The sequence below is a fragment of the Trichosurus vulpecula genome, chromosome 7 (genome assembly GCF_011100635.1).
Source record: "Trichosurus vulpecula isolate mTriVul1 chromosome 7, mTriVul1.pri, whole genome shotgun sequence".
NCBI classification, from domain to species: Eukaryota; Metazoa; Chordata; class Mammalia; order Diprotodontia; family Phalangeridae; genus Trichosurus; species Trichosurus vulpecula.
In genome coordinates this window covers 132,388,678-132,410,634 of record NC_050579.1, presented here as the reverse complement: position 1 = coordinate 132,410,634, position 21,957 = coordinate 132,388,678, and the positions used below count along the sequence as shown (strand labels likewise).

Sequence of the window (21,957 nt, the reverse complement as noted above, 5' to 3'; positions counted from 1 at the left end):
ACCCTATACATATTTCATTGTAGTAATAATATATCATATGCATGCATCCATATGATTTATACATGTATATATTTACCTATTATATATATATTTAGTGATGGTCATAATTCAATTATAAATGCATATTAAAAGTTGTGAACTTTAAAAACACTGAAGAATTACAAGATTCATTTTTATTAATTTTCATTTTGCTCAGACTCCCCTTTTTTTATGCTGTTATTTTCAGATAACACTGACACCTGAACAGACCATCCTACCACTGGTGGATGAAGCCCTCCAACACACAACCACCAAAGGAATTGCTTTTCAGAACCCAGAGATTGTTGCAGACATGGAGCGGGTGAGAGAGGATCTCCATCTGGAACCTTTTTATTGGAAACTTCCAGAACAATTTGAAGGGAAGAAGGTGAGAAACAGAACTTTGAATTTGACCAAGATGAAATACAAGTAATACTTGGGATAGTATCTTTTGGAAGCTCATACCAAAGACATTTTTTCTTCTCTCCTTTTATTAGTTGATGGCCTATGGTGGCAAGCTGAAGTACACAATCTACTTTGAAGCTCGTGAAGAAACAGGATTTTCTACCTATAACCCACAAGTTATAATTCGAGGTGGAACTCCTACTCATGCTAGAATTATCACCCGGCATATGGCAGCTCCTCTAATTGGACAACTGACAAGGCATGAAATAGAAATGACAGAGGTAAAGTTTTAGTCAGTATCGTATAAAGATGCTAATAATGTTTTCATATGATGCTATTAAAGGGGGTGTGTGTGTTTTGTTTTCTTTGTCTTTAGAATGAATGGAAATATTATGGTGATGACCCACGCACAAGTAGGATGGTGACACGTGAGGACTTCTTAGATGTACTCTATGACATTCATTACATCCTTATCAAGGCTACTTATGGGAATATCATTCGGCAAAGCAGGTAACCATTATGTATAGCTCCACCATAGAAAGCAACCTGAATTTCTTATTCCAAGGTGATTCTGTAGCTGCCATTAAAGAAGATTTGTAAGGGAGCAGGGAGAGAGTAATATGTAATTAAGGAGCTACCACAAAGGAAAACTGAAATTGCTAATATAGCTACAACATGCCCTGAAGACAGGAGAGATAGGAAACTAGAATCAGTTTGAAATTCATGACTGTATATCTTGGTGTAGTAGTCATCAAAATACAGGGGCTAATTGAAAGCAGATGAGCCAGATGAGTTCCCTTAGGAAAAGAGCAGAGGGGAAAGGAGAGCAGAGACACCAAAAGTGAGCCATGGCGGACAGACACAGCTAATGAGAAGGGGGAGGCAGGATCCAGCAAATGAGGACAAAGGAGAAAGAGTTAGAAAGGTAGTGAGAGGAACAAGGAGAGTACAGTGACTCCATAGGACCTCACTCCTAATGGCCCTGGCTTGCTTTTTGATATAAAATAAGCTTTGTAAGTATCACACTGATGAAACTAGGCCAAACGAGAAAAGGTGGTCTGCGACAGATTCAAATTCTCTCTTTCCTCTCACAGGCACCAGGTTTTGTTCAACCTACCCAAGCAATTCCTTGCACTCACTTTACTTCTACCAAGTCTAACACTTTACTATGAAGCCAAAGAATGGGCTTGGGCAGCGCTAAACCTGGAGGAGCTTACCTCTGTTAGTGGTGGACAAGTCTTACATGTAATACATAAGGGAACAACCATAGGCAATATTTGTGCTCTAAGAATTAAGAGTAAGGGAAAGATGAGCAAAAATATAGATCATACTGAATAGCATTTTCCGTCTCAGCCTATCATAATTTCACAATTGCTGTTGTCTAGTTGTTTCAGTCCTGTCCAATTCTTCGTCCCTTCATTTGGGGTTTTCTTGGCCAAGATACTGGACTGGTTTGCTATGTCCTTCTCCAGCTCATTTGACAGATGAGGAAACTGAGGCAAATAGGATGAAGTGACTTGCCCAGGATCACACAGCTAGCAGATAGAATTGTAGGGTCATAGATCCAGATCTAGAGGGGGTTTGATTGACCATCTAATCCATCTCCCTCAGTTTGTAGATAATAAAAAATTAAGGCCCATGGAGATTACGTATATGCCCAAGGTGGTAAATGCCACTCACTTCACCCAGGTAGTAAATGTCAGAGGAGGGATTTGAGCCTAGGATCTCTAACTCCAGAGTCAATATTCTCTCCACTATGCCACACTGTTTCAAAACTTTTACTGAACTTCTAAGAGTCCTTGTTTATGACCCATAAGAAAATTCTATCAAGAAGTTTGTAAAAGGTTTAGTACAATAAATTACTGATCTATGGCAAGAATAATATATCATTTTATGAAACATCACATTGGCAGACAGAATATAAAAATAGCTTAATTCAAATGTTAGCATTATGCTAGACACATAACTTAGCAAAAATGCTATTTCCGTTCCTGCGTAAAAGCCACATTGCTTTTCAGAGTGATTTAGGGACTTCTGTTGAAAAATCAGGAGCCCTCAGTCTTTTTTTTCTTCATGTTCATTTGATTTTCCTTTTTATGTTTTTCTACTCAAAACTGAAGAGTTTTTTTGAAAAAAACCATGAAATTACATTTTGCACAAAATATGGAATAGTAAAGGAATTTGAATTGAAAATGTGCTTTCAATTTTATTGTTAGTTATTTCCTACTATCAAATACAGATCAGATGGCAGCAGTCAAAGGCAGGTTTGTTGCTTTGATATGATGCTTTAAAGCAGACAACAGGTAGCTTTGTGATTATGCAAGTGTATTATTATGCAAATTTCCTATACTGCATTAAATGGCTGTGTAGTACATGGACCATTTTTGCTATTGGGGCTGATGGGAATAGATTTTGTTTCACATTCCTTATGAAATTTGCTAGAAATTCTTTGCAAGACTGGGTCATTGGCTTTTTGTGTATTCTTTTCCTTGACCTCATGATTAAATTATTTTGCTTTCATTGCGAGCATCATTTGAAGCTTTAAATAATTAAAATCTAGCAGTGCTTCCAATCTGCACTTCCTTAAATACGATATTCCATCTCCAGTCTCCATGCCTTTGCATTGGCCGTCTCTCCCACCCCACCCTGGAACTCTCCCCTTCCTCACCTCTGCCTCTGAGAATTCCTAACTTCCTTGAAAACTCTGCTCAAATCCTACCATCTACAAGAAGTCTTTCCCAATATTCCTAGTTGTTAAGGCAGTGACCTCCCAGATTTCTTTCCATCTACTCTGTATATCTTAGGTGTACCCAGTTGGTTTCATGTTGTCTCCTCCATTAGAATATGATCTTCTCCAGGGCAGAGGTTGCTTTTACATTTCTTTGTATCCCCAGGGATCAACATGTTAATTTGTATATAATAAGCACTGGTTGATTGACTGACAAAAATCACATTCTTCTTCCTAAATATGAAGCAAGGGTGACTTGAACAGGCAAGAAAGCTGCAGTAGATTCAGGATAAAGGGGCAAAGAGAAAGGAGATTAAGGATGAACCTACTTTCATAAGACAGTACAGTTAGGAGAGATGTAGAAACTGTGTGCATTTAAAATGCCTTCATAATAATATCTAGTCAGACAATCAACATGCATTTGTTAGTTGCTTGCTATGTGTCAAGCACTATGCTGGGGTCTGGGGGAGACGATATATTCCTAAATGGGCATATACAGAAAAATGAACAGGATAAATTTTGGTAAAGGAAGGTACACATTTCCTTACTAATAAATGATAGTTTTTATTTTCGCTTAAGACTTTATACATATTCCATAGTATAGGAAAGCAGGTATTATAGGAGCAATAAATATATTTTGCTACTTCAAATTTGGACTATATAGAAAGAGCTATAAGTGTTGAGCAATTTATTCCTTTTATTTATTTACATTTTGTGAGGTTGCAGGGAGCAGAAACTTTTGCATATCAGTGCTCTCTTAAACAGAAGACAGAGTGGGCTAAATCCCTTATGTTGGCAAAACTGTGGTTTCCTAATCCCCTGAGATAAATGGCATATTGCAGAAATGTCTGTTGCTGTCATCATTCATGCTTCACTTGATTTTTTTTTTATCCATTTTCTGGTTTGGTATGTGCATGAATGTGAGAGAGAGGGAAAATGGAAGATGAAGCTAATATCTCCTAGACCAATAAAATGCCTAAAGGCTGGTGGGCTTTATTTATCTCTAAGCAGTTCTGGAGGTAACCTCATTTATTCCTTATTCCTTTTGACCATCACTCTCAGTAAGATATAAGGGGTCTGCATTTCCCTTTCTTACCTAATAGATATCCATGTCTCTTTTTTCCTTCCAAGCAAGGATAATATAATATGAAAGGAGAAGTTAAAATATGTATTTCAACTAATTGTTCATTTCAGGTTGATCCATCAGTGTGTAGATTGTGATTACTATCAAAGTAGGAAGGTACTTTAATGAGATGGTAGAAAGTGAATGAATAATACCATTTCTAAAAAAAACCACTTGTGTTTGTTATAATGTTTTAGAAATCAAGCCTCTTTGTTTGCTGAGGGTGCATTTTATTAAAGCAACAGCTGCTCATTGTTTCATTTAAAAACTTATTCGCAAATCGATTTCAATGTTGTACCGTTAGTCAGTCATGAAATGGTCTGGGTTTATGACCTGCATCCTTGTTTTTAATGTATGCCTCCAAATTGAGGAAAAGATTAAGGGAAAAGATGCCAATCTTTTCACTAAGAATAAAATGTTCACACCCTTCCTTCACCCCCTAATAGAGCTATTAAAGCTATCTAGAAGTACTTTTCAAACGAGGTTGAGGAAATGGGAGGGTGAAGCGAACGTTTTCTAAGTTTTGTTCGTTTTAAACACTGACCTTGAAGCTTTCTTTAGGTACTCACACACAGAAAACACATGCACCAGGCTAATAATAATAACAGTAATGATAACGGCAACAATAGCTAGTGTTCATCAGTTTGCAAAGTGCTTTACATATTTCATTTAATCTTTACAACACTGGGAGGTAGGTACCATTATTATCCCCACTTTAAAGATGAGAAAACAGAGGGAGGCAGTGGTCAAGTGACTTGTTCAGGGTCGCACAGCCAGCATCCAGATCTTACTGATTCCAGGTTCAACCGTCTATCCCCTGTACCACCTAGATGATTCCAGGTCAGTATTTCCTATAGCGTGATTGAAGAGTTCTCAACCTGAGATCTGTGGCTTTTATTTTTTTAAATATTTTCGTAACTGTATTTCAATATGATTGTTTCCTTTATAGTTCTGTGTGTGTGTTTTATGCATTTAAAAACATTACTCTCAGAAGGATCCATAGGCTTCCCAAGACTACCAAAGTAGTCCATGACACCAAAAAGGTTAAGAACCCTGACACTGAGAGTCCTGCATAGTTCCTGAAAGGGTTTATAAGCTAGAGCAGAGGTGAGATTTGTTGGATTTGTTCTGTGAAGTTTGGACTCAGTCAGAAGGGCACACTTGAGGACCTAGAGAGCTACGTGTGGCTTCAAGGCCGCAGAGTCCCCACCCCTGATAAAGAAAAAGCAATTGGTTATCATAGTAGCTTCAGGGCTGCTAGTGGCACAGTGAATAAAGTGCTGGGCCTGAAGTCAGGAAGACTCATCTTCCTTAGTTCAAATCTGGCCTCAGCCACTTACTAGCTGTATGACCTTGAGCAAGTCACTTCACCTTGCTTGCCTCAGTTTCTTCACCTGAAAATGAGCTGGTGAAGGAAAGGACAAACCACTCTAGTATCTTTGCCAAAATCATGAAGAGTTGGACATGCCTGAACAACAATGTGGTAGTAGCTTATAGAGACACAGTAGAAGCTAACAGCAACAGGGAACAGAAACAGGAACGTTCTAAAAGTAAAGGAACAGAGCAACTTGTTCTTAGAGCAAGAATAGTTAGCTAACCATGGCTACATCATGTGAAAATTGCCCATGAAAAAGTGGAAAATTCACTCAGTGATTGAAATATCTTGTCTACATGACATCATGCAGATGAAGAAGTAAATGTTTCATTTTTCAGTTGTATGTTCTACTATAGGGGAATAGACCATTTAAGGATTGGAGAAAGTATTATCTGCCATAATCCATTAACTAAGATTCCTGGAATTTAGACATATACCAAAAATTTCTTTTTTTTTTAAGCTTGAAAACTAGTTGAAGCATAAGGCTGAAGATAAAAAAAATCGTGACTCCTCTTTCAGGATTTACTAAAGTGCTTTTGAATGGGTGTTTACTGGGCTAATGAGTTCTATTTATTTTTCTTCTCTAGAATTTCAGAGATCTCAATGGAAGTAGCTGAAGAAGGGGCTATATCAGCATTAAGTCCACCAGCTCGCTTGCTTGAAAAATGTGACTGTCCCCCAGGTTATTCTGGTTTCTCCTGCGAGGTATACTAGTTTCTTCTCAATGACTTGTCCTTAATAGTTATCAACTCTCCTCTGTTCACATAGTGAGCTCAAAACTTCACCTTGTCACTTCACTTAAATCAACCTTATTTCTCACAAACACCTAACTTTACTTCCTTTGATCCTTCCTGAACGTCATTAGTCTTAGGAGTTGGGGGAGGAGAGGAAAGAAGAAGGAGGTAGGAGGCTAGCTTGATGTTAAATGAAACCTGCTAATAGAAACCACGGGTGAATAGAAAAGGTTTTGACAAAGTTTAAAAGGCTTGTAATACAGAAAAAGAGATGCATGGTTTCTTAAGAAATAAAACCCAATTACTCTAACTTGTCTATTATCTCAAAATCACTCTCAAAAGACCTGGAAAAATCTCAACTATAAATTATATGCACAATGTGTAACTATAACATAGAATAATGGATTTTAGAGTCTAAAGGCTTTTTTTTAGAGGATATCATTCTAATCTCCTTAATTTTACAGATAAGGAAACTGAATCACAAAGGTTAAGCAACTCAGAAGGTGTCACACAGCTACCAAATATCTAAGGCAGGATTTGAACTCAGGTCTTCCTAACTCCAAGTGTCTTAATTGTCATACCACACTGCATATTTTTTTTTTGAAAAAGAAACATCTTAAGATTTATGCATCCAAATGCATATTATATCATTCAAAGTACAGTAATCACCTTGAGAGGTTATGCTCTTGGCCAGCAAGGCTACCATTGGTTAAAACGGTTTTCAGACACTTCTTAGAAGTTTCCTCCAGGACCTACAGTACATTCATTTCAACATCCTCAGTGAGAATCCTCATATTTTCATTTATAAGATTATGAACTTAGAGTGAGAAGGGGCCCTGGAGGACATCTACTTCAACCTCTCTCATTTTACAGATAAACTGAACTTAACCCAAGGAGTGACTTGCCTAAAGTCAGACTGACTTTAAGCAGCATTGCTAAAATTTGAACCCAGATCCTGTTACTCCAAATCTGGTATTCTTTTGGGGCGTGATATTTGAAAATTGACAGGAATCCATTAGAGAACAGAGCCTGGTAAATAAGGGCCATCATTAAAGAAGAACTGGAATTTAAGAATACCTCAAAGGATCAAGCTATATCAGTTGATGAAGTACATTTTTTTAATCCATAAGGCAAAGAAAATAGTGGCAGGATTTTTTTAAATTTCAAAGCAAGATTATGATAAAACTTTTGCATCATTTGACGTACCTGGTCCTCCTAATGATAAGCTGTCGGTATAATGACACATGGAAGCAGAAAGCAAGGTTCTATTCTAAAGTAATTGGATAGATTTTCTTATGCGATAAAGGTTCTAAAAGGAAGAGGAGTTTTGAAACTGTTTTGAGCAGTAATGGCATCATTAGGGCTAGTGCACAGCTTCCTGGAGAGTCTTAAAAACTACAAGAAATCTTAGCCCTAAGTCATGAAGGCCTGCCCTGATTTTGTATTCTGTCATCAAGAGAGCCGCTGATCACTGGGTATTCCCCAATCTAATGTGGGCAAATTGCCAGCTTTTGTTCCCTGTTCTCTTTCATCTGCTAAGGCAGAAATCCTCAACTCCTCCTATCATTCTTAATTCTCCATAAGGCTACTGGGCACAGTCAAACCATGTCACCCCACTCAAGAAGCTTTATTGGATCCCTATTTACTCTAAAAATACAAACTCCTCTGTTTGTAATTTAAAGCCAATAATAATCTGGTTCTAACATATCTTTCCAGACCTTTTTTTTTCACTTTACCCTTTCCTTCCCAAGACAAACACACACACACACACACACACACACACACACACACACAACATTTCAGGGGTCACAATGTACACCAGAGTGTGTGGATATATACATAACATTTAACATATGCATATACACAGAGAGAGAATCTGTGACATCTAGTCTTTCACTTGTGACATTTAATCTTTTACTTCTTTTGCTAATTGGTGTGGTACTATACTATGCAAGAGGGTAAAAGTCAGCTTGCCCAAAGCACATATTAGATATAGAACTTGTGATTTCCTTCATCATATTTAACATTGAATTAAGGTGCTTGTGTTATATGCCATTAACTAATTGTGTGGCTTTGGGTGAGCCACATTGTGTCTCAGTTTCCTTATCAGTAAAATGAGAGGATTGGACTAGATGATCCAGTTCTGACAGTATAATTACCACTTATTGTTAAACATATTCCAGAAAGTGGGAAGAGTTGACCTTCAAAGCCTTTGCAGCTGTAGTACTACTTTATATTAGATTTCTTTCCCTGAATTTATACAAGAATAATACCTAAGCAAAAAAAAAATAAAAGCAAAAAGTCTCTAGAGTTGCAGATTCTCTTAATGATATTTTCCTTCTCTTCCCAACTCTTTAATCTTAGAAGTTCATATTATCAAGATAGGCTTTGATTTTTTTCTCAGTAGTGTTCACTGGAACATGCTATCCCAGGAATTTTTGTAATTTTTCTTAGACACAAGAATATATAAATCAACAAAAGCAAAAACAAATGACAGATGAAGATGATCAGTAGACAGAGAAGGTATACACAGGAGAGGGTCATTTTGCATTAATGGTCTTATGAAGACTCCATGTGCTTTTATGTAAACCTGTATTTTACAGATAAATTTTTCAATAATTTCTTAATTATGTTATTCTTGGGCTAAAGACCTGACTCTTATAATAATATTTTTCTCTGATCTGCTGCCTCTACACCATTATGATTCCTATTTATAATTCATCTCAATTCTAAAGAGTCATTATCTAGGCATAAAGTATAGTCATCAAAGCAAAGGCTCAGGACAGTTCTGAAATAATACAGCCTATTTTGAAAGCATATACTATGGGTCATGAATATACCAACCAATATCTTTACTAAATGCATTACATTCTAAAGGTATCAACATTCCTATACTATTTGTTTCATTTTCATGAACAAAAATTGGCTGTAAATTAAGGAGATTAAGTGTTAGGATCACAGGATTTAAGGAGGAATGGAGCTCAGAGATCCCTCCAGCTCTTGTCATCCTCCCTACCTTCCTTTTCCCACCTCTCCCTTTCCATTTTACAGATGAAGAAGCAGAGGCCCAAAGAGATTAAGTAATGTGCCCAAGGTCACATTCATTGTCAATATTGCAATCAGAATATGAATCCTGATCATCTTGATCCAAAGCTAATATTTCTTTTCACTGTATTATATTATCTGTGGTTTTCAAGTCACAAAGAAAAACACAGGCAACTGCTAGTAGGCTTAGCTGGCCATCCTTTGAATTGATAAAATGATTATAGCACTCTTAATAGAAAAGGTACCTGTGAGTATAGCTTGTGAAATCATATGTAAATTTTCACGCTTCTCTCTGGCGTAAGGACCCTTTGTTTACTATACCATAACTTTAATTAAAATACCAATTGCTATCTTCTTCAGTTTGTGTTGTTACCTTTTCCATGCAATTAAGGAAATTTCTATTATGACTTCCATTCTTACAGAATGAAAATATTTGGCCTCTAATTCTTTTCAATGCTCATTATACTGCCTACTAATAGAATAATATAAACTAGACTCTGAATGAATACACATCTGTTCCTTGATTGAATCACTAATTCTAAAGCATTGGTCAGTTGATTACCCGGAGTATGGCATGGATAATGGCCTCCACTGGAATCTTCCTCCAGTGCCTCTCTGTGGCACGGGGGTGATCCATCCATCTTTCTCAAAGAGTATGCCACAAGAGTTTGAGCTTTGGCAGATACAACCAAGCTAGAGAACTTTCAGCTAAAGGTCCAGTTAGGAACTGTATATCTGCTGAGCTGAAGATTACCCTAGTTCATCTCAAAGCTGTTCCTCACCAGAAGACTACACATAGGGTAACAGATTTTGATTTTAGTTTTTGTTTTGTTTTCTACAACAGCTTTACAAAGGACACTGACTGAAATATAGCAAGGTTTTGTCTTTTATCCATGGAGGAACTACCTACACCAACAAAATTGTAGATCTTTGAAATATTGAAGTAAAATGGAAATCCATAAATCCTTTCCAGATTCCTTTTTCATTAATAACCTTATCCTATTTTCCCCAATCAAGCCTTCTATTGGTAGGGCAAAACAGAATGATTGGAATTTCATTTTCTTTCTCTGTCTCTGCTAAGAATTTGGGGGAGGGGGGCGGTAATTGGGCTTAAGTGACTTGCCCAGGATCACAAAGCAATCAAGTGTCGGAGGTCTGATTTGAACTCAGGTCCTCCTGACTCCAGGGCTGGTGCTCTATCTCCTGCATAACCCTAGCTGCCCTGTGTCTCTGAGTAACTAATAGAGAAAAGTGGGAAGTGGTCCCAATATTACACCACTGGGATAATTAAAACTGCCTATATAAGCTTTGAATGATTCCCAAATATCACATTCTGACCAAGATGCTTGAGGATAGGTTGTGATCCCAGGAGGCAGCTTGTGGCAGACAATGGTGGTAGTGCCATGAGCTCATTTTAAATGAAACTGAGGCTCTTATATGTGTGGTTACTTATCTTTCCTGTCACTGAGGTAAGAAGGCCTGCCCTCCCTCTTTTCCACATTGTAGCAACAATATGGCTAGCAGCAGTTGTTAAGGTGTAAAACCCAACAAGACCAGCAACATAATGCTGCTAGCACGGATTCTTTGACCTGCTTTTCTAAGGAAAGCAACTTTAAGGTATAACAATAATTAAACATACATATATCATTCACTTAGTTCAAGGGAAAAAGCCAGCACCCTGAACTTTAGAGAAAACACAAACAAATTACAAACATACATCATATAAACAGAGCAGATAAACACAAATGAACAGACAGACTTCTTATCTGTCTGACCAAATCACAATAGTTACTAGAGAAGAACCAATGGGTCTGGGTTAGCAAGGGAGGGGGTGGGGAGGGGAGGGTGGCAGTTACAACGGCTTGCCCAGAGTCTCAACACGCCTTCCATGAGTGAGCCCCAAAGGCAAAACGCCAACCTCCGAGTTTATATACCCTGTTCAGGGTCAAAAGGCATCACAACATGCTACTCAAACCCATGTAAATTAGGCTTTCCCTTGAGGTAAGCAGGTCATCAAAGACTCCTGATTTAATCAAAGAAAGAAAGCCCAGACTCATCAAGGGCACTTGATTAAATAAGTGCTCCAAAAGAGAAAACAGTAAAAATGTCATACATAGGATCATGCATTTGGAGCTGGAAAAGATATCAGAGGCTGTCTAGTTCAGCTGCTTCATTTTGGTAGATATAGAAACTAAGGCCAAATAAAATCGAATGATTTTCATCGGGTCCTACAAGGTAACAAGGTGGATATTTGAATCTGCTGTTCTGACTCCAAATCTAAGATTCTTTCCACCATACGGTGCTGCCTTATTATCACAATGTCATAACCTGTATGAAGTGTTTTGTAAACCTCAGAACTGCTACCCTTTTTTCAAGCTCTTTGCCCTTGCAAGGCTGCCGTTGATATTCATTTTAGATGCAGTGCTGTGTGATGGAAAGAGCCAAAAGACTAGGTTTATAATCCCAACTCTCTTTGGTATGAACTGTTGGGTTTTGGGCAGAGATAATAATGGTTACAGGCATTGGGTAGTTACAAGGAAAGCTCTGAAAACTGTAGCGCAGTAGGTAGGTATGATTATTTTGAACTGATTTCACACGTGAAAATGTTCCAGTGTAATTTGCCTCTGGCCACATACCTCTAAGGAGGTCCTGAGCCCTATGTTCCCTTAAGAACATTAATTTTGAGATTCATTTTTAGGATCCCTGAGAAAATAGCTAAGAAAGCAATGTCATAAGAGAATTATACATTCCTCAGTCCTTCCATCCTCAGAAACCAGGGATTAGGTTTGTCATCAGAACGTGAGGGAAGAAGGTCAGTGCTGAGCCTTAGGACAGACATACTTTCCCTCATTTTAATCTGTCACCCTTCAGCTTCCTCTCCCCCCACTTAAAGGGAGTTTGTTCATAAAGCTGTGAAGAGGCATCATCAGCATATGCAAGGCAAACAATAAGATGGAGTCCTGAATAATTCCTAAACTTAAGGGAAAAGACTTTTGGAAAAGGTGACTCAATTTGGCAGAGGAATGTTAATGAGGAAAGTAACTGTAAACTTCCCTCATCTCTCTCCTTCCTTAAACATAAAGAGGAACCTCCAGAAACTCTGCCAGAAGAGACCAATAAAAATCCCAACTATTCATACAAAACAAAAAACTAGTTCTTCCCTACAAATATCCAGAAATTTCAAGAAGAATGGTCCTGCCTTGAACAGGAATGGCAACTTGCCTCTAGAGTACCTTAGTCACTTTATATCCAGAGCCTTCTCTTCACTACCTGTATTAGGGCAGTTTCAACACATTAACAGAAAAAAGGGAGTCGGGGCCATTCTGTTCCATCGTCAATCCTCAAAGACTGGGTTTATGATTTTGTCACTGTTCTTTCCTCCATCATTTCAAAAGATATGTGATTTCACTGATGTAGGTACTCCCTTCACCAACAAGAATTCTATCCTATTCATGATTTTGTGGAGAGCCTATGGAGGTTGCCATGGCTAAAATAACTGGGTGAGGTGTGGTGTTGGCCCTCCCTCCGATGCCTAATGGCCACCGTTCCCATGTCAATGGCCATTCTCTAAAGCACTTGAAAGGGCCACATTTATCTTAAAGAGAGCTGGGCATTACTTCACATTCAAGCTTGACTATTGTAAAGCCATAATTTTCCTTCTCAGATAGTAACACAAAGAGAAAAGGGGCATTGGCCTAAATTGTTTAGATAGACTTTATGACCCCTAATGGGAGATGGTAACTCAGACTCCAGCCCTGCTTCCATTCCTCGCCTTTGCCAGCTCCTCTGAAGTAGAGGCATCAATTCAGCCTCATTAGAATTTCTTCTAAGCTGTGATAAAAGCAGAGAGACTCCTAATTGAGTATTTAATTGAGGTGATTCAGCATTAACTAAATCAAAATAAACAAGGATAATCCTGACTATTGATCTCTTTTCTTCTTTGTAAGAGAGTTCATGATACTGTCTTCAGATACCCCTTCTCTCAACTCTTCTAATCCAGACCAAATCTGCACCTATTCTTGATGCATTGGGTGTCCTACCTAGTGCTTATTCCATTATTTTTCTTCTTTGCCTAGTAATCACTTTCTACTTTCTAATGGACTCATAAATTATACCCTGTAAATAAGGGGAATTTAAGCCAGCCAGGATGCTGAAACCCAGTGCCATCAGAGAGACCAAAAGCGGGCCTTGAAAGTATTGTTTCTCCCACCTCAAACCACTGATCTGTGAATCAAACGATGGCTAATGAATATGGCAGCCTCAGCATATTATGAGTGGCTAAACCATGGACAACAAGCCTGTTCCTTATCACCCATTCAGAAATATGAGCCTTCAGAAAGCTCTGTAGACATGTTGATACATTTACATAATAAAAAGTAAATGAAGACGGAAGACTTGATTTTGCATATGTCAGCTTTGCCAGCAGTTTTCCATTTACTCGCAGATTTTTATTGCTGAGTGAAAAAATAGATCAGGGATAGATAAATTTTATTTGGGGCCTAATAGTCCCAAGACACATAGTGCTTTTATTATTTGGAATCCTTACTTTTATAGTTTTTAAATTATCACCATATAAATAATGCAACTATGAAGACTTGTGTGTATGTGTGTATGCGTGCTTAGAATCATTAGACATTTGTTAGTTATCCATCAAGCAAAATAGAGGCAGATATTAGCTTGCCAAATCTGAAAAAAACATACTAAGGACAAGGGCAACCCAATTATCCCTTTTTAGCCTATGATACAATTCTATTTAAAAGCAAACTTCTTTCTCAAGAAGACGACATATACTTAAACCCATCGCTTGTGAGTCTAAGTATTCTGTATCTAAATGAAAGGTTTTGGGGCCTGAAATATTACCCAGCTGGTGGTACTCTTGCACTCTGGAGACCTTGCTGAAGCACGTGCTATGATTTGAAATTGGTTCTTGTATTTATAAAGGATATTGCCTGTAGTGCAGCTGGAGGTATGTCATTCTTTTCATAAGCTAGAGGACCCGGAGCCTTCTAAAATGTGCTTTTCTTATCTTTCCCTGCCTAACTGGCTTACTTTCCCTGCAGGCCTGTATGCCAGGATTTTATAGATTGCCTTCTGAATCTGATGGCCGGATACCTGGACCAAGCCTGGGCACTTGTGTTCCATGTCAGTGTAATGGACATAGCGATACGTGTGACCCTGAAACTTCCATATGTCAGGTACTAATCTATGACCTCTCTTGATCTGTTTACACTGTCATTTTTCTTCATGTAAATAATACTTCTGCATATCAAGTCAACACCAGGGAGCACATTTTAATCTTATTTTTGTTTAAGGAAGGAGGCAGTCAAGGACATGTGGCTCAAAAGTGACTTCTCCTGCCTAAATGATTGTCCCCTGTTGATTTTCTTGCATTAAGAATTCTAAATACATAGCTTTTTTCTGATACATTCCTGTATTCAGTGGGAAAATAATGGCTTGCACCAAAAATATACAGCTAGTGTAAACAATAATCATACTCTGCATTTTTATAACTTCAACCTTCAAGGAACTTATAACTTATTCTATAGGCATTACCTCATTTATCTTCACACCAGTCATATGAGGCAAGTAGGGGATCACTATTATTATCCACATTTAATAGCCTAGGAAATAAATGTAAGTGACGTGGGAGGAATGGAAGTGTGTTTCTTGACTCTGATTTCAATATCTTAGACCATAATAAAACTGTATATCCATATGTAGTTAGTTCCCTACTAAATATTGTAAAAAAAATAACAGTTAAAAAGCAATTATTTAAGAATTACTACATACCCAGAGAACCAGCATGGTATAGTAGCTAGAGCAATACTCTTGGAGGCAGAAAGGCTTAGGTTCAAATCTCACCTTTGACACATGACAGTTATGTTACCCTGGTTAATTCGTTTAATCTCTCAATATCCTGAGCTACTCTCAAAGATTATAAATTGCAAAACAATTAAAGGCTTCCATTGGTATAGGTGGTTTCCCAGGAAGGAGTTCCTTATGCTAATGAAATTACAGGTCTAGACCAAAAAAGGAAAAAAAGAAAAAACGTACCTGGTACTGTGATATTATCTCTCATACCTGGTCTTTTCCTTTCCTTTCCCATGTAAATATGGGGGAAAATGAATTGTTGAAAAATGTCTAAGTTGAGTTCGACTTCTTCCTAATGGTTGGAGGCAGCCCCTCTCCCCCCAATCCCCCATCCCCCAATCAATGGGTGGTTCTGTGCCTTGTGGACAGTGAGCTACCATTTGATCCTTTAAATTGATGCATTCTAATCAGGGTAAAAATACCTCAAAGTGAAATATATTGTCATTGCTATGGCCAACAATACAACCAGAAATCATGACAACTACTTTCTATCAAAGAAAATTATGTTCAGCCCAGATCAAATATATACAATTAAGAAGAAACTGAAACTTGGAAGAAGTAAGGATTCTACAAAAGGGCTAAGATCATAGATTTAAAGCTAACAGAGTGCTTTAGAAGTCATTTATTCCAAACCCTTCATTTTACAAATGAGCACCTTGAGGCAAAGATAAATTAACTTAGTTGTCCAAGGCTAAACGAATAATAAGTGGCAGAGGTTGAATTTGAACCCAGGTTCTGTGACTCCAAATGAAGTCATGTTTCTATTATACAATACTTTCTCCTACTCAGAGGGCAGCTAGGTGGTGCAGTGGATAGAGTGCCTGGCCTAGAATCAAGTAGATTCATCTTCCTGAGTTCAAATCTAGCAAATCACTTCACCCTGTTTTCCTCAGTTTCCTCTTCTGTAAAATGGTCTGGAGAAGAAAAATGGCGAACTACTACAATATTTTTGACAAGAAAATCCCAAATGGGGTCACAAAGAGGCTGAAATGACTGAACATACATACACACACACACACACACACACACACACACACACACACACACACCCTCCTACTTGAATCCTTCAGCATGTCATGAAAGTGACCTTATAGTTTTGAAGGGATATGATCAGCAGAGTGGCACATTCTGTCACGCTGAAAAGGCTTCTTCTAATATGACCCTAGCCCCCAGACAATGTCTTCTCTATGAAAATGAGACTAAAGGGAAGGTTATCCCTCTCTCTTTAAAGAGAGACTTTTCACCACTAGATGATAAAGATTTTGTCAATGGCAACCCATGAAACAAAGAAAAACTTAAAATGGGCCCCTTCTATCTCTGTAATACAGTTGGAAGAGTGTTAGAAAACAAAGCAAAGAGTATTCAGAATCACACCATTTTTACGCTGTCAATTAAATTTAATGTAATTCTTGTCTTCCAAATGTGACACCCTTGGTAATGTTCCACAAGTCAACATACTACTGGAGATAATGAACCTTTCTGGCTCTAAATGTAATCCCAAATCAAATGAAGGTATAACTTAAAAATAAGAAGGTTCACACATTCTGTTTGGAGAAGAAAATAAAGTAGTAAAGTTAGCTTAATCGTGTATCCAAAGGCAACAAGAAATATGTTTTCACAAGGCACTTGGTCATCTAATTCTGTAGTGTTCATACTGATCTTAAACCAAAAACAAATTTTTAAAAAGCAAGCAAAAACTGTTAAAGATTTTTTCAGTTAATTAGCCAACATCTATTGCAGAGGATGGGTAGTTTTTCTCTGAAGAACTCAATAAGTTCCTCTAAACTTAATAAACGTATGCTTTAATAATGAGTGTCTTTAATGCAAAGGTGGGATTAAAGAAAGGTGGTGAAAAATGTGTTGGAAAACATGGTTTAGATTAAGAAATGAAAAGGACCAAAGACATTGCTGCTGTTGTTTGTCCTTAATTCCTGAAGAGGACCAATGACATCATAAGAGTGATGTCTTGACTTGTGCATGAATTGGATAGACTTCACAGAAGCTTCATACCTATGTAGCATGGCTGCTTTCTTCAATAAGAGTCACAAGATTCTAAATGTGATATTCACCAAAATACATCATGCAGAAGAAAAAAAAAAGAAATTTACTAAAGTGTTATAGATAGAAGATGATTGGTTTCTAAATGAGACAGTGATTTCCGAACCATCTTTCTGCAGTCAGGCCATAGACTTGTCAGAGCAAAGGTCACAATCAACTTGAAACTGGGGGAAAAAAAGCATAGAGAAGAAATAAAGATGATAATGTACAATTAAAGCAACCACAACCTAAGTTACTCAAACAAACTATTTATGCTCAAAAACCTGAAAATGGAACTAAGAAAAGACATTGATATAAACTACAACTCACCATATCCTACAAAACTTTAAGGGTTTTTTTTTTTAAACAATTGACACATGGTGGGCCAAACAAGCCCAGAAAACACCTCAGCTATTAAGCATTTGATCTCCCCGTCAAGTGGATAGATATAAAAGTCATAGGTAATACCAGTTTAAAATGGAAACTCCTATGTAGATCCAACAGATCTGAACTCTAATAGCTTGGTCCCCAACGTACTACATGGGGAAGTAGAAATGAAGAACAAAGATGAGAAATATACCTAGAACAGACCAAATATAGATAGAAGGAATTCGAATGAGAGGTGACACAGTTTTGAAGGTACCAAGAGTTCAATTTTCAAGAAATCTGAAGTGAGTGGAATGAAGGAATGAAAAAATATTTATCAAGTATTTACAATGTACCACGCACTGTGCTAAGTGACAAAAGTAGAAATACAAAAACAAAAGAGTCTCTAAGAGTTGACCTTGGCAAGGAAAAGTGACTTTTTCATCAGAGACTGAAGTGAAGGAGATAACAAGGGACAATGTCAGGGGTATACAAGATGGGGGGAAAGGAAGAAGGAGTTCACAGCAAATGGCCTCAGTTTTTCAGTAAAGTATGAAGAATGGTTCTCAGTCCAGCGGTTAGGGAGGGTTTGCTGTGCCAGGCTTGAAAAAAGAAGAGTTGGAACAGTCACTGTGGTGATAGAAAATTGGTTAGGGAAAAGCAGAAGGATTGTCTCATTTCAGTGTAGACCCAATTGAGATTAGATAAAATAAATTTGTAGTGAACCCTGTCAGCTTAATTGTGTGACCTCCTCCATCCCCACCCACCAGCAAAACAGAAGCAATAAAGGAGGAAGATGATAGAAGTCATCCAAGGTTGGGGTTTGGCAAGGTATGAACAGGGGTAGGACAAGGGAGCAAAATTTTACAAGTAGAAAAATAGTGCAGTGTCTATTAGTTCCCCAAGAGATTGATACTGGAAAATGAGAAGAGTATAGCTACAGCAGGGAATGAGAAAATAGTACTGGGGGTAGAAGGATTAGAGGTCAGGCTGAGGATGAAGAATAAGTTTAGGAATAATAAGGGATAGAGGTGGAATGATGGATATGATTGATAAAGGAACGTGAAAGTTCTTGAACATGGAAGTAGAATTTATGTGAGTGATGGCAAGTTCAAGGGTGACAATACCCATATGTAGCTGAAGAGAAAGAAATAGATTTTGGGTATTAAGTAGATTAGGGCTGTCCAAAATGATGTGACTTATGCAGCCCGCCTACAAGCATAGAAATCTACATAAATGCTTTAGTAAATGAAGCTGAGCTACTGCAGAGCTCTCACTAAAATGGCAAATTAAAATATATTGTCTATTGTTTCAATAAAAACCTAAGGTTGGACAGCCCCGAAGTAGATTATGGAAGTTAGGATATTCCAGGGAACATCAGGATATCAGTTCTCCTCATATGAGGGGAGCAGATGGGACAGAAAGGGAGGTTGTGAACAAGGCACAGAACTTACTGAGAAAGGAGAGAAAATGTTTCGAGAATTACTAATGTTCCCCAGGACCTGAATTGGGTTATAAATTTGGAGAGACTGAATCTCAAAGAAGGAGAGATTGCTGAGTGATAGTAGTATAGAAAGAGTCTGGAAGTCACAATGGGAAACCAGTATTCTCAATCCTCCACTAAAACCATTGAGAGGTGAGAGGAGGTGTAATGAGCACTAAAAAATATGATCAGGGGTGTGGTGTAATGAGGGTTAGGGAGAGGTGAAAGAAAGGAATACAGGTCTCACTAAGAGAAGAGATATTGGAAAAAAAAATTAAGTGTTATCTTGATAGTGTGAGTCCAGTAGAGCACAGTGGAAGGAGGAGGCAGATCTGGAGAAGGACGTTAGAGCATGGGATTGAAGTAAATGGGAATGAGGGCATTGATGTCTGTGGTCAGAAAGAGGTCTTATTTTTCAGCAGTCAAGGAAGATCTCATTATCATTGGAATGGAGAAAGTAAAAAGTAGGAGGAGTATGCTAACCATAGGGAATGAGTTCAGACCAGAGTATCAGTAGATGGGAGGAAGTCTTATGAAGAAAATGGGTGATTAAAGTTTCAAGGTTTCCCCCAGGCCCAGTCCCTCAAGACTTTAGTGCATCCTTCAAATTCTCTGCCATGGGGCAACAGGAAGTTGCTGTGTCTCAGTGGCATCTGGAAGCTTGACCTCATGGCAGCTATGAGCATAGCCAAAAGTTTTATTTCTACACAATCAGAAGCCCAGCCAGGGGTATGAGATATTGCTCTGTCCTGGCATACCTGAGGGCCTAGCAAGAAGTCAGAAGTTTGCATGTTCTGGGTCTTCTGGAAGGCCAATTCATTACCAAGTGCTTGAAACTCCTTCTCCTTTATCATGGAAATAGGATTCATACATTTCATCCTCTGTGTTAACGGTTATACCATGTCAATGACATGAGTGTTTTACCTGCAAGTCATTTTCTACCTAAGGGAGTAATACCATGCTCACTCTTCCTCTGAAAGTCAATGTGAAGGAGAAGTGTCAAGAATAGCATCATGATTTATGTGTTGTGTCTGTGCACTTAACCAGGAGAACCGATAAAGTTAACCAAGTTGGTATGTGGGAAATGCCATAAAAGATTGACTGTCCTGTAAAGTTTAACAACATTCACTCACTCCAGGAGAGAATGAGGAAAAAAGTTGTAGATACAGGAGAGATGCATTTACTGTGATGGCACTAAACTCCCCTGAGTACTTTCATTAGTATCATTTTTTTTCAGCCATGTTCTATGTCATTTGCAGAGACTGTGGCTCAGATGTTAATACCAGTCCAGTTTTCAGTACATTGATAGCAAAAGCAAAAGGCTGACAACTATTTCTCCAGATCTCTTAGGTCCCCAAAATTGCCCTTGTTCATATTCTGAGAGTGTACAAGACCATGGCATCAATTTGTCCAGGCTATTCTTTGCTTTGGGCTGATTTGCAAAGAGAAAAAAGACACATCCTTCGGAAATGCTGCCCCGTGTCACCTGTCATCCAGCTCTATAGCTTCTCATTAAAATTCAGAGAGAAGTGTTGGTTATTTTAGTGGTGTCATCTCTTACATTGTGGCCCTAGGAGAAGGAATGAGTGGCCAATGTAAATAAGTACTTCCTTTGGACAGCTGAATAGGCATTTGTGGATCAAATATCAAGTATCAAGACGAAACAAACCACAGTGTGCTGTTCACCATTCTGCTATAGGGCTGTGAAATATGAATGTTGTGCTATTGTTATACAAGGAAGCTTGACTGATTTCACATAAACTGTAAAATAACACCCATAAAATGGCAGAAAAAGATTTCAAATATGGCAGCATGCTGGACAAGTAGCACCAGTGGAAGACAGATCCGGGTATTCAACTTTGTTAGACTGATCCTGTCTCAACAATAAATATTAAGATTTCTAAAAATTGAAAAAATATATGGCTCCCCATGTGATATAATGTGTAGTGCTGAACATCCCATTTGAAAGGACAGATATTCTGAAAGTTAAATTTCTGGTCGTGAAGCAGCTGTCTTCAATCAGAAGTGTTAAGAACATTTGATACTTTAAGGATCCATTATTATGTCTTTGTGGGTACTCCCTCCACCAGTGCAAGGCATAACCACTCTATGATTTGGTAGGAAGTTGTATATTTCTGTGGCAAAACAAACAAACAAAAAATTTGGTGGCCAACCTTTTGGTGAAGCCACTACAGTTTTAGCAGAAGGTGAAAAACCTAACCTTAAGTCTATTGTCATCACTCCTGAATAGAAAACACCGTGTCAATCACTTGTTATATGTGGAAGACCACAAGTTGTGTGGACTTCCCTGAAAAGAACATGAAACTGATCATTTGTTTCATGGAAACTTTCTCCAACAGTATCAGGATGTCATTTAGATTTAATAAATGTAAAATTATTAATGTGATAAAAGGAAGGATAGAAATTGAAATCTTTCAGCTCAAATCCAGAAATTCAATCAAACCAATGAAGAAAGGAGATTCTCAGAAACATTGTGGTCTTTAGCCAGGTGTGACATTGAGCATATGGCTATCAAGGAGAAAGCTGATGCCAACAAACTGGCTGGTCTGGGTAAATCTCTAAGAGAAATTTCCCACAGTGGTTGGTTCCTGGATGAGGAATCAGAAAAGGGGAAAAGCCTTGGTCTTAATAAAATAATTAGGTATTAAATATAATGAATGAGAAATGAATACTATGGTTTCTCTCAAAATCATCCTCAGAGGAGAAGGAATTGGTAGTGGGTTATTATATACATTCTTATTACAAGCCTAT

At 38.0% G+C, this 21,957-nt stretch overlaps 1 protein-coding gene across 7 annotated transcripts in view; it reads left to right on the top strand.

The window, feature by feature from the left end:
• Positions 1–21,957, top strand: part of LAMA2 (laminin subunit alpha 2) — a 777,226-nt gene that overhangs the window by 545,384 nt on the left and 209,885 nt on the right. For all 7 annotated transcript variants that reach the window (XM_036766214.1, XM_036766215.1, XM_036766213.1 and 4 more), the window contains 5 exons: positions 227–406; positions 516–704; positions 800–933; positions 6,237–6,354; positions 14,489–14,623. In XM_036766214.1, the coding sequence (XP_036622109.1) occupies positions 227–406; positions 516–704; positions 800–933; positions 6,237–6,354; positions 14,489–14,623 (756 nt within the window). The remainder of the gene's footprint in view (positions 1–226; positions 407–515; positions 705–799; positions 934–6,236; positions 6,355–14,488; positions 14,624–21,957) is intronic.